Source organism: Podarcis filfolensis (assembly GCF_964270895.1).
Source record: "Podarcis filfolensis genome assembly, chromosome: 7".
Lineage (NCBI taxonomy): Eukaryota > Metazoa > Chordata > Lepidosauria > Squamata > Lacertidae > Podarcis > Podarcis filfolensis.
In genome coordinates this window covers 25,601,362-25,614,994 of record NC_139603.1, presented here as the reverse complement: position 1 = coordinate 25,614,994, position 13,633 = coordinate 25,601,362, and the positions used below count along the sequence as shown (strand labels likewise).

General features: G+C 40.8%; 1 protein-coding gene across 1 annotated transcript in view; it reads right to left on the bottom strand.

Moving 5' to 3' along the window:
• The window catches only part of LOC310767378 (uncharacterized protein), a 37,441-nt gene that overhangs the window by 17,171 nt on the left and 6,637 nt on the right, over positions 1-13,633 (bottom strand). The window contains exons 4-12 of the mRNA XM_083624248.1: positions 13,352-13,594; positions 12,591-12,725; positions 12,246-12,363; positions 11,012-11,154; positions 10,619-10,786; positions 8,948-9,346; positions 3,052-3,225; positions 2,196-2,243; positions 798-935 (exon numbers count right to left, since the gene is read on the bottom strand). Coding sequence (XP_083480374.1) covers positions 798-935; positions 2,196-2,243; positions 3,052-3,225; positions 8,948-9,346; positions 10,619-10,786; positions 11,012-11,154; positions 12,246-12,363; positions 12,591-12,725; positions 13,352-13,594 — 1,566 coding nt within the window. The remainder of the gene's footprint in view (positions 1-797; positions 936-2,195; positions 2,244-3,051; positions 3,226-8,947; positions 9,347-10,618; positions 10,787-11,011; positions 11,155-12,245; positions 12,364-12,590; positions 12,726-13,351; positions 13,595-13,633) is intronic.

The window sequence follows — 13,633 nt, the reverse complement described above, 5'->3', positions numbered from 1 at the left end:
AAATGTCTAAGGTTGCGGCTATGAGAAAAACATGACCCATGGGCATAGCTGTCAACTTTTCCCTTTTCTTGCAAGGAATCCTATTCGGAATAAGGGAATTTTCCTTAAAAAAAGGGAAACGTTGACAGCTATGCCCATGGGGTGTTGATGCTGTGAACCCCTCCATTTTAGGCTAAGGTTGCAAAATGCGTAAATAAACCATATATCATAAAGACACCACAGTCTCTGCAGTGCCTCATTTCCAAAGGAAACACAACCCTTGGAATCTCTAGAATCTCACACCGCTCAGAGATTAGGGTGGTGTGCAACATTTTTTTAATCCATGTATGGATTCACCGCAGAGCAGGATATCAGACTGCAGTGGAAACCCAGGTTAGAATCTGGACTCATTTGTGGCTGCTACTCATTGTCTTTGGAAAGCCCAACCTACTTTACAGAATGGTTGTAAACACAAAAAACAAATAAATCCATATATATCATCCTGAGATCCTTGTAAGAAAGGCAGGATACAAACATGTTGAATAAAAGCAAATGTTTAAATTGGCGTCGTGAAATTATTACTGTGAAAAACAGATCTATAAATAAGCACCACAAACTAAAATGTATATTAAATTTAATAATGATCACCCTCTAGCTCAGTATTATTGCATCATATACTGCATACAACACTTTCAGTTTTTCTTAACACCATATTATCTAATTATGCTATGTGGAAGTAATCTTTGTGATTAGAAGTATATTTTTATATATGTAACTATTTTCAAATGAAACTTGGCAGCTTAGTATAAAATACTCACGCTGTTAAAATCGAAAGTCTTTTCTCCATATACTCTATTAGCAGTTTTCAGCAGGTAGGTGTTATTGGGTTGGTTGATTTTAGAAATCAGTTCCTGGAATTGACAGTTGATGGTTTCGTCTTTATTGAGTCCTGGTTCCTTTACAGGGAGACACCATTGCATATAAAAATCTCAGTTGCATTAGAGTCGATGGTACTGCATAGATAGATAACCAATAACAATCATGCAAAACTAGTTGCTGCCCAGAGTTTAGCTTTTTTCTTCCATCCTCCTTTGGAAAATGGCTAAACCTTAGCATGCTCAATGCAATAATTTATATTATGATCTAATTAACATGTTATGTTATGTTGTTATGTTATGTTATGTTATGTTATGTTATGTTATGTTATGTTATGTTATGTATTATGTTCTACTTGGACTATGTTGTGCGGATGCCTGATTATCATCTTCCAAAATAACTATTTCATTCCAAACTTTAAAATGGAAAGCGCAATGCTGGTGGTCAACAAAAGAGGTTTAAGGACTCACTCAAGGCAATTTTTTTAAAAAAATGTAATATAAACACCGACAATTGGGAAACACTGGCCTGCGAGTGCTCCAATTGAAGAACAGCCTTTACCAAAGGTGTCATGGGCTTTGAAGACACTCCAACTCAGGATGCAAGGGAGAAACATGCTAAGAAGGCACATTTGGCAAACCCTCACCGTGATCAGCTCCCGCCCAGAAACCTATGTCCCTACTGTGGAAGGACATGTGGATCCAGAATTGGCCACAGTCACTTACGGAATCACTGCTAAGATAATGTTACCAGACATCCCCATTTCCCGGGAACAGTCCCCAGATTTACAGATCAGTCCCCTGACAAAATCCACTGAATTTGACTGAAGTTGAAAAGTGTCCCCAGATTCATTGGAAAAATATCTGGTAACCTTATGCTAAGACTGCATTCATGGGAGACAATCTTACTCAGTTAGAAGTGATTGCCAAAGAAGAAGATGGAGAAATTTAATTTTATTTGCATTTGAATGAGAAGCTACCTAACTCCCACTTGTCCAACCAATATGCTAACCTGAACACAGCTATCCTTCAAAATGTCCACATCTCCAAATTTTGCAATGCAGCTTTTCAAAGTGTACAAAAACACAAATATTGGAGGGGTTGTAAATTTCATAGGATTGCTGCCTTACCAGTAAATCCCATGGAAATCAACATAACTTACTTCCAGAGTGTTTAGGATTGCCAAACCTGTTATCAGTGGCGTAGTGTGGGTTGTCAGTACCCGGGGCAAGGCAAGTAATTTGCGCCCCCTAACCCTAACCCCCAGATGTTGCGCCCGGTGCGGCCGGCCCCCCCTGCACCCCCCACGCTACGCCACTGCCTGTTATAGAATGATATTACCTGTGAAGGCCTTTCAGAATCTTCTGATGATGCATTGAAACGAAGCACCTGTAAGCAGAGTTGTAAAGATTTATTTTTAAGATAATTACATAAAACAGATACACACAATGATTTCTTAGTAATTCAGCAATTGAACCTAGATTGATAAAATATTTACATGGCTTTCAAGATTATGACTAGCTTGCTTTCAACACTGAAATGTTTTTCTCAAATCATAGTTTTTATTCTGACAATTTCAAATTATAGTTTCATTTTCTTTTATGGCTAAGCTTCTGTGGATTTGTTTGCACATGCATGTTGACAGTATCAGTTGGTTATCTGGTTTCCCATCTTCCTCCTGTTCGTGTACACAACAATGTTCTTCAGATCAGTGTTCTTCAATCTTGGGTCCCCAGATTCTGCTGGCCTACAAAACCCATCAACCCCAAAAAACTTGATCAATGGTTAAGGAAGATGGTCGTTGTAGTCCAATAACATCCGGGGACACAACGTTGAAATAAAGCACTTTAACAGATGCCATATGTAACAACAGCATTTATTGTACAGTGGTACCTTGGTTCCCAAACGGCTTAGTTGTTGAAGAAATCGGCTCCTGAACGCTGCAAACCTGGAAGTGAGTGTTCCGGTTTGTGAATGATTTTTGGAAGCCGAATGTTCGACGCAGCTTCCACAGCTTCCGCTTGAGTGCAGGAAGCTCCTGCAGCCAATCGGAAGCCGCGCCTTGCTTTTTGAATGGTTTCGGGAGTCGAACGGACTCCCAGAATGGATTTGAGAACCAAGGTACCACTGTATTATATCTCCAAACTATGTGCAAGATTGAAATGTGCGGTGGTCGCAGACAAATTCAAGAGCCTACCTCAGCCATCTGGCTGGCGGTTGTACCTCTTGCTCCCATGTGGACCATGGCTAGAACAGATGTGATGCTCCAAGGAGAAAAGAAAATATTGCCTTCAGATGATTGGATCAGCTTTTTGTAAAGATCTAGAAGAAAGCTGCCGTTGGCTACTGAGAGGGAGTCCATTACTGCAACCTATGAAAAATGCAATAGACAGGACAAATCATTGCTCTGACAAAAGAAGCGTTTCTTTCTTTCCCACAAAAATAGCACTTTCATTAGTTCGTCCCAACGTTAGATGCTAAAGCATTCATGCAACTGGATAAAAAATAACCCCACCCCATACATTCCCAATCAATCCATGCGCTCTGTATATGTCACCTCATCCTAATGTTCTGTAAACCTCATTGAACTCTAGATTTGTTACCACACATAACTTGGCAATGCTGGTGCCTTAGGGCCCAATTCTCTGTATGTTAACAAGGAAGAAAGGCCAGCTGTGTTCAGTGGGATTTTCTCCCAAACAATTTTTAAAGTTTGCAGCCCCAATGAAATATTATGTGCTGTGCCTGCAATTTGTATGTTCTTAATAAATTGCAAGTACATTCCCAACAAAGGAAGAATAGATACAAAAACGTATGGAATATACAGAAACATACTGGAAGAATAAGAAATCAAGACAACAAACTTTTTTATTAAAGAATGGAAATGGTTTATTGGGGATTTACAGATAAATTGTAAACAGATAAGAACATTGGCAGGATTATTGCAATAACCTGCAGTTTTATGAGTATACAGTGGTACCTCGGTCTAAGAACAGTCTGGTTAAAGAACGATTTGGTTTACAAACTCCACAAAACCGGAAATAGTGTCTTGGTTTTAGAACTTTACCTCAGTCTAAGAATGGAATCCGAATGGTGGAAGGGCACCGGCGGCGGGAGGCCTTATTAAGGAAAGCGCACCTCAGTTTAAGAAAGGTTTCACTTTAAGAACTGACTTCCAGAACGGATTGAGTTTGTAAACTGAGGTACCACTGTATATTTAAGGAAGATGAATAAATGAGCAAATTGAGTTAATTTGGATATGCAGAAGATATTAAAAATAAATTTAAGGAACCACAGAAAGAAGGGAAAGGAAGTCAAGTTTTGAAATGTTAAAATGATTGTAAAATTAGTAAAATTTATAAATCTGAAAAGCATAAACAAAACAAAAAAATAAATAAATTGCAAGTTCAATGCAGTATACCTTAAGAGAGGTGAAGCAACATACCTGGTTTGTAATACATAGAATTACAGTGCATTAAGTTCATCAAGGAGGTTCTGAAGCAGTTAAAATCTTTCTTTTGTTTGGTGATGCAAAGTGCAACCATATGTGTTACCACAACCTTTGAAAACCGACTGAAAATAAAATAAGCGTCTTGGTCATTTCTCCCTGCTGTGTGCACGAAGAATGTCGTTGACCTGAGCCATATGGCAAGACTTCCATGTTATTTATTAGCAAATTACCAGCAACCTCTGGTGGTAGCACAGAGAACCTACATGGTGTGGATGATCCATATGGTAAGTGAGAGACACTTTCTCCTTTGCAGTTGCAGCTAGGGCCAGCCTGAGACATTTTTGCACCTGATGCAAACCACAAAATGGCACCCCACCCCCGCCAGGGAAGAAGGGGTGAGTGAAGATCTACATCAGGAACAAAGGGGAAATAAAGATCTGCTTTTGGGATCTGCTGCCCTGTGGATCCTGCCGCCTGAGGCAACTGCCTCACCTTGCCTCATGGGTGCAGCGTGGGGAAGTAGGGTACACAGAGCCTTGCAGTTGGTTCAGTGAGCTCAAGGTCCTCACATTTTGCAATCTACTGAACAGCAGCAGCCTCTCAAGTCGTTTGAGAAATTGTGTTGAGAGACTAGTGGGAGTTTGAAAAACAGTATGTTGCATATCATAAATAGCTGTTTGGTCCTATTTGGCACATATGTTTATCCAGGAAGCTGCAGTAAGGACCGTCAACTCTTACCTAGAATCCCCCTGCATCCCCCCAGAAAAAGCACTCTCTCTCTCTCTCTCTCTCTCTCTCTCATCTTTGTTCATTTGAAGTTTCACCTTTCTACTTATAATGCCCAAGGCATCCTGGTCACCCTATATCCTTGCCTAGCATTATCTACTTGACAAATGAAGGCACTGTTGCCAATTGTTTATGCACTTTTAATAAACTAAATCCTGCTCTTCCATTAGAAGCACAAGGAATATCTGACACTTGCAACGTTGCTTTTTTCACATTTATAGATAGAAATCTTTTGCCCTTTTCACCCAAGCTTAAGGTTTCATGGCAAAACAAGTTATACAAGCTTAAAATGTCACAGTACCTGCAGCTGCTACGCTTTCGGCGATTCCTCCGACAGGTTGTGGTGTTTGTGAAGACACAGTTCTGTAGCAATAAATACAGAGCAACCTTCACTTCTCCTCTTTTATATCCTCCATTGCAACATCTTGCCCATCCTCTCTGCCTCTATCAACCGGCAACATTGTCTGCTGCGAAGCTGAAAGACTGTCAGCTACGTTGTATTATCAGAGCTATTACTAAACTATTTTGTTTGTTTGTTATAAGAGCAGTTCTGCATTAGTCTGAAAGAGGAAAAGGTTCTTCAAATAACACATTTAGGGATCAATCCTATAGCAAGATCTGCTGGGATGAGAGGGTTGGAATCTAGTGAATATCCAGTTGTCCTGGGAGGTTCCTGGCGCAGTCAGACTAAACCAGATTAAATCCCTCATCTTTGGCACAGTCAGAGAGATATGTCAACATATCTCCTCTATCCAAGCTCAGATGGGACAAAGCAAATTGTAAACTGGCATAAGGCTTGAGAAAGGGGCATTCTGGGGTTGGACCAGAGTGGGTGTGGTTAGGCTTGATCCTAAGCCCATTCAGGTAAGACCTGGAAATCCAGTGTAAATTAAGCTGGCAAAAAAGGTGGTATAACTCAAACACTATTTTAAGGGCTGGTTTCCCCTCTGCCAGCCTTAGGCCTGCTCAGCCAGCAGTACTCCCACTACTGAACAGAGTTTGGATCCACTGTAAATTTACATCGGCTTAACTTATACTGACTTGCTTTACACCAGTATCTTGTGGATAGGATTGTTCACTTAGTTGGATCAAATGTAGGAATAGGATAGCAAGCTTTGGAATCTCAGGTAAAGGTAAAGGGACCCCTGACCATTTAGGTCCAGTCGTGGCTGACTCTGGGGTTGCGGCGCTCATCTCGCTTTATTGGCCACCATGACTAAGCCGCTTCTGGCGAACCAGAGCAGCACACGAAAACGCCGTTTACCTTCCCGCCGGAGTGGTACCTATTTATCTACTTGACTTTGATGTGCTTTCGAACTGCTAGGTTGGCAGGAGCTGGGACCAAACAACAGGAGCTTACCCCGTCACGGGGATACGAACCGCCGACCTTCTGATTGGCAAGTCCTAGGCTCTGTAGTTTAATCCACAGTGCCACCCGCGTTGGAATCTCATAGAACTCTTCTTAACTGCATGAAATATGGGAATTGGATAGCAAGCTTTGGAATCTTGTAGAACTCTGATTTACTGCATGAGAAATGGCTCCCTGCTATTCAAACCTTGCATGCTATTTGCTTCCTGGTGCATTCCCCCCTGAATAATTTTGGGGGGCTGCCCCCCAATGTTCCCTACTGTCGGGGCAGAGGAAGCAGAGTTGAGCGTGGCTTTAGTGACTGGCTCCACCTTCTGCCGTGGAAAACTGCATAGCGTGAGAGAGGAAGAGCCCTCGGCCTCTGCATTCAGCTCCATCCCCTGGCTCCTCCCGAAACATCATGTGACACCGCGCGTTGCACGCCATGTGGGTGACGTCACCCAGCCCCCTTGATCTTTGGCACAAATTGGCACCTCTGTGTACTGTAGTGGTTTGTATCACAAATCGGTCTGTCATTTCTGAATCTTTCATGAAAGGAAAACCAGGCTCAACTTAGTTTGGTTTGTAAACACGTATGGAGTTAGGCAAGGGTTCAAGCTGCAAAACTAAGAAACCAGCAATGTTTCCTAAGAGCCGAACTGAAAAGAGGGGAAGAGGAGGGATACAGTTTTCATTGGCGTGTTGTGGTTTCATCTCCCTCTTCTACCCCATCCTCCTTTCAGGCGCGGCTTAGCTGAAAAGTGGCAAGTCTCGTCTCCAGTACCAACCTGCCATTTGGATCCACCATTTTGTTTCAATTCCCGCCTCTACCAGACATGAAACATTCTGCATTCCTGATGGTGTAGTAAAATTAATTTTATTTGCTATATTACACATTCTGTTTCTCTATATATGTACACACACACATTGCAACATGGGAAAAAATGACACGTGATCACCACACACAATATAAATTACAACCCTACGTTTATGGTATTTAATGCAACATTTATACATGAATGCAATGCAATAAATCTTCTTCTTTGTACACCTTTAGGCGTGAGGTGAAAACGTTCCTCTTCAACCAGGTGTTTAGCTGATTAAATCCCATAGCATGGGTGGATCTACACGGGGGGGGGGGGGAATGCTATAAATAAGTCAGAAATTAGGTAGTTATAACAAAAGGGGGGAAACCTATGGAAAATTGTGTATAAAAATTTCCTGCTCTCTGGCACCACCTGGTGTTGCATGTCTATAGAGGATTCAAATTGCTGTTTCTTTACTAATGTAGCCAAGTCCCAAGTTAAATATGTTTTTAGAAAAGGGGGGCTTATTGTTTTGTTTTGTTTTTGTTTTTATTATGTACCTTGTGTCACGGGTGCCAACTTGAATAAAATATTGGGGGGGGGGGAGAGGTAAGCCCTGCCCACATAATCACATGATGTAGCACATGCACACCATTTTAATGGCAATGGTCTTTAACTTGGGGGGGGCAGCCCCTCAAATATTTTATTGGGGGGCTGAAGACCCCCTCGGCCCCAATGAGTTGGCTCCTATGCTTTGTGTTCTTTTATCTTGTATTTTTATGCTATGAACCGCCCTGAGATCTTCAGATGAATGGTGGTATACAAATTTAATAAAATAAATTTTAAAAATATATAATTACTAGGGTGCGGGTCCACTGACAGCCACGGACTAGTTTTTATTTTTCTCCCATCAGCAAGTCTATTGTTGAAAAGAATTGCATCAAGGCCCTGTGTATACCAAACAATGCAATTTAGAAAGAGACATAGCAAAAAAACCAAGAACCCTAGAGACTACTTTATGCATGGTTTGAGAGTGAGTTGACTTCTTGCTGAGCACATGTCCGCTGTGGCTGTATGCACTCCCTCTGCAAGCATAAAGGAAAGACAGGCGAGAACACCATATTTAGACATAGCTTTGGAAAACGGTGCCTCTGTTGTGCCACATTCCTGCTGCCGCAAGATCCTTCCTGTTTGCTAAGAGAAAGCTGAAATACTTTAATTCCCCCCTCCAAAAAAATTTATTAGTTTTCTCTTATAACACATAGACAAAAACACAAAAGAAAAACATTCCATTTGACACAACATAAAAACTTAACAACAATAATAAAAACCCATAAAATAAAAGATTTTTTTCTTCTTATTCCCTGGTGTATTCACATTGCTAAAAGACTTCCTCGACACCCTCCAATCTGGATTTCATCATATTACATATTTAGCAGTTCCCAATTTCATATTTATAACATCAGTATCTTCTTTCATTACAAACTTCTTAACCTCTCTTCCAATTGTCATCCATAATAATCTTTATTATTAATCTTTTTCTATCCCTTAGCCTAATCTGTTACTTCTAGGGATTTCCTAATTAGCTTATATTACAGTATCTCACTAAATATTCTTTAAATTTCTTCCAGTCTTGTTGTGTTTCCTCCTCTTTCTGGTTGCGGATTCTTCCAGTCATGTCGAAAGCTGAAATACTTTAAGGGCAACAGAATCTGCCCCAGAAGAGGATGCTTTTGGTTTCATTATGCCGGATGAAAAAGAGGAAAGGGTGGTCAGCTGCAAACAAAGTCGCACCCCCTGTACTTCGCCCATCTATAGTAGCACCTGTCGAAGCAGCAGCCTCTGTGCCCTCTTCGTTAATGTCAACAAAGCACTTGTGGAAAACTTGGGACAAAATCAGCTTGCTTTTTTCAGACATTCCGGTGAAATTGGCTTGGCCTACAGTGAAGGCATCTGTTATCCCCATGCTGGTCAAATCTGCCTTTAACTCATAGTGATCTTCTAACTGGGTCCTAGGAAGATACACATTTGCTTCAATTTCTTCCATTTCTTCTGGGCTGGTCCACTTGGATAAGGCTTCATAAGTCAATTTATTTTCTAGCTGCAGACACAAAGAAAATCAAATGATCAGTAAGTTGGAAAAGTTATCCAGGTTTGCTAAATTAAATGTACAACTGTGTTTGAATGTTGTTTTGGGGAATATACACTATACTGATTGATGAACAGCAAAACACTGCAAGTATTATTATTTTTTGAAGTCCAAGCTAGTTTACAGATCCCTTCAGCTATGATGCAATGCATTCTTCTAGCACTGAGTGCAATGTCAAAGGTTTTCAACAGTCAACACAGTATATCACAAGATGAAAAATACGTGTCTGCAAAAAAAAGAGGTGAAATGGAACAGGATTTTCATCTACAAATATCTATGGGGTTATTAAAGCAGGATATGACTAATTTAGATGAGAGGCTAACACTTGAACAAGCCCAATTGAATACAGCGGTATCTCAGTTTTCGAACATAATCCTTTCCAGAAGACCGTTCCAGTTCCAAAATGTCTGAAAACCGAAAACTGAAGGAGTGTCTCCATCCCCATTGTTCAGCCCGGACACTGAGGTCTATCTTCAAGGGCTTTCTGGAGTTTCCCTCATTGCAAGAAGTGAAGCTACAGGGGACCAGGCAGAGGCCCTTCTCGGTAGTGGCGCCCGCCCTTTGGAATGCCCTCCCATCAGATGACAAGGAAATAAACAACTATCTGACTTTTAGAAGACATCTGAAGGCAGCCCTGTTTAGGGAAGTTTTTCATGTGTTCCTGATGTCTCTCGCAAATCTTCCAGCATTCTGATTCATTGGATCCCCCAGGTTCAAGTAATGTGGGTGGAGGTTTCCCTTTCAACTTTCTCCACGCCACACTGGCTGCCAAAATGATTACACGAAATCTGTATTCTTGGGCCAAACACATGAACGTCTGTTGAGAAATCAGCGTGCAACATCCATATCCACCCATCACCTTTAGACGTGTATAAATGTTGCTTGGATGTTATGAAAACACACTCATTTGCAAAACCTTCGGGAAGGCAAGCTTTTTCTCTCAATGTTCTTGGGTTTTGGATAATTAGAAATGAATTTTCTCTTCTGAGTTTTGTGTGATTCCCCACATGGCATGATGAATGAACCCATTTCCAATACATCAAGGGTCATTTTCAATTGAGACAAAGTTCCAAATCCCTATCTTTCTATATCCTAAGCAATTCAGTCATTTCCCTACAAAATATGCCAAAAGAAGCACTGTCTACACACACAGTGAATAACTGGAATTAAAAAAAAAAGCAACCCCCCTTTTAAAATATTCTAAATAGTACTACTTTTCTTTACCATTTCCAGGCCAGTGGTGTCATCAGTGATGTCATCAGGGAGGAGTATAAACATGCTGAGGTCATTGTTGACATATTGGAGCTCAAGAATCTGAGTCTTCACTTCTTTTATGTAGTTCCAATTGAAGTTACCATGCTGGAACATCATCTTCACCGGCTTACTCGTTTGCTGCAATATGACAAATATGCTTTCATGTCCATGAGCCTTAAACTTCATGGGGGAACCGGGAAAAAATGCATTTTATGTATACTATTTGGAGAAGAGATCTCTCTCCCTTACATTACTTCACAGTGCAGAACAAGGTACATGATACCATCATAGGCATGGCAATGGACTATAGTAGCTTGAAGTGCCTTATTGCCTTTTTTTATTCAGCAGTATCTAATTATTTACCTTGTTAAGTCTGAAGGGCTGCTGTGTTGTGTCTTGTTTCTTAAATGGCTTTGCCCAGTTTCCTCTGAAGTACAGTGCATTTACCAAGATCAGCTGGGTAAGCGAATCGATAGACCCCTCATTCAATAGATTCTGTATTTTACCTTGTTTGGGAGAAGAAGTAGGGGAGAGAAAGAAGTCATCATATGTTTTGTCAGCTGTACACATCGGAAAAAGTGTAGGTCTTTTTTTAGATAACAAGAAATGTGACTTTACCTTAAAACTTTCTGTGGACTTGCCCCAACCTATCTTTCTAAATATACACATTTTTGCACAACATTTCCCACTACAAGAATGCATTTTCTATTTCACTAATATGTGTGTTTTTATGTACATATATTCATATTCATACGTACTTGAACTAGTGGATATAGTTTTGTATTTGGCTTTATACTTGTAAACCACTTAGAAGCTTTTTTGGCAAGTGAATCAATAAATAATAACAATAATTACTCAGCTGGTGAACTGCCCTGCAAAATTCAGAGACGTGTGGATTTTGAAGGATGGGTATGTTTTGGTTTGCCTATTGTTTTGAGAAATGCAAATTTAAGTGGGTTTTTCTTTAAATTTGAACTGGAAAAATTTGTTTCTCCATCCCTAGTCACTGGAGATAGCTTTGAACGGGGATTAGACAGGTTTATGGAGGAAAAAGCTATGAGTGGCTTCTAGTCATGTCGACTATATACTAACTCTAGAATTAAAAACCCAGCAAGAACACAAATGGGAGAGTGCTGTTTTGCTGGATTATACAGGCTTCATGCTTCACAGCTGAGCAGCCCCAATCCCACTCTTACTCGCATGCAAGCAGGAGCGGGGGCAGGGATCTCTTAGCCGGGGAGGGGGAGCACTTGAATGGAGCCCCCATCCCGCCACTGGCTTATGCGAACCGGTGGCGGCTTGGTGGCTCTGTAAAACTGCTTGGCTGAGGCGAGGGCGGCAGAGTGCAATGGCAGTTTCACCAGTGGTATATTGCTGGTGAAACTGGCACTGCTCTTGAGTCCTTCTGCCTCCAGCTCCCGGCTAGTTTCTTTGTCCCCTGGGCCCTGGAGACAGAGGGACTCAAGAGCAGTTATGGTTTCACCAGCGATATACCGCTGAGTGAAGTTTTCATCACAGTCTGTACCCACATACCGGTCCTGGGCGATATATCAATATATCGTTCAGGCCTATAGCAGAGCAACCATTTTGAGCTCACCTTCTGTCTGGTGTTCAACCCAAGAATTGATCTCTTTTCTGACTTCTTCCGCGGCTTCTTGAAAGTTTACTGTTTGTGGCTCTGCGTTATAGTATTTCTTCATTGACAATATGAATTCCTTAAAGGTAAAAAAATACTCTTAAGGCATTTCAGCCATGCCAATGAGGGTGAAACAAAAGTTACAGGATACTAAGATACTACACTACAGGATACTACAGGATACTACACCCATAGAAGCAAATTAAAACTATGAATACACTCCTATTGTTGTAATAGGCAGTTATTCCATGTTTTTATTAAATTATCAACTCTGATTCCAGGGTCACATCTACAGGCTCCACTCACTTTTTGGAGAGGCACCGATTTGTCTGCATATAGCTGGTTGACACTTCGAAGCAGAAAATGCTTTGTAGGTTTGCTGATTTCTTGACTAAGTTCCAGGAATCTTGAATGTATGTTGCTTGATGTTTCAGGAGGGGGCTTAAACAGAGAATTGCAACATTGATTAAGCCCACATTCAGCCATTACCTCTTACTGCAGTTTGTTTTGTCCCCGCATTACCTCTCATTTGTCCCCCTTAGGCCACACATTTATATTAACCCACATTGTCAACACATCTTGCCTCATTTCCCCTTTCCCCTTCTTTTCCCGTGGTTAGAATTTGAAATTCACACTTCTCTGGATTTTGTGATGCACTTCTCCAACCAAAGAAGTGTTCATAGCAGCGGTAAATTTGCCTAAAATGCAGATATTAGTAAAAAATAATATAAGATGCATTGGGTGAGGGGAAATTGCCTGCAAAAAAAGTATGTGAGAGGCAAAACTACATCTAAAAAGATGTATGTGAGGAGAATGTCAGTGAGGCGGACTCATGAAAATCCCAAACAGATGCAGAAGTGTGGAGAACTTTATCAAAAACTGGAAAAAATTAGAAACCAAAATTGATAGATTCTCCTGTCTCCACAACAGATGCAATAAGGAACCACTGCTGGAATTGGGTGTTAACATGAAAACAGCTCCACTTATGTGAAGGCTCTTAATCTTTTCCTTTTTAGCTACAAGATGAAGAGAACAATTCTCCAAAGTTTGTCTGGGGAGGTTAATACCTTTTTAAGTTTCCACGTGGAACTGGGGTGTGGTCTGCGCCAGTTATTTCCCTTGGAATATATCCCAGAAAAGCATACCCAGATACCCATATCTAGGTTTCTCCATGACAAGATACATCCGGAGAGACTTAAGCAGGCCCAAGTCATATTCATTGCAATGGATGTAAATGGGAATATATGCTTAAATTCCACTGTTCTTTTATTGCAGCTTATATTTCTGTTGACTCTAAGACATCCAGATTTCTGTCAAGTAACAAAGCAGTGTTGTTAAAAGAGACTATG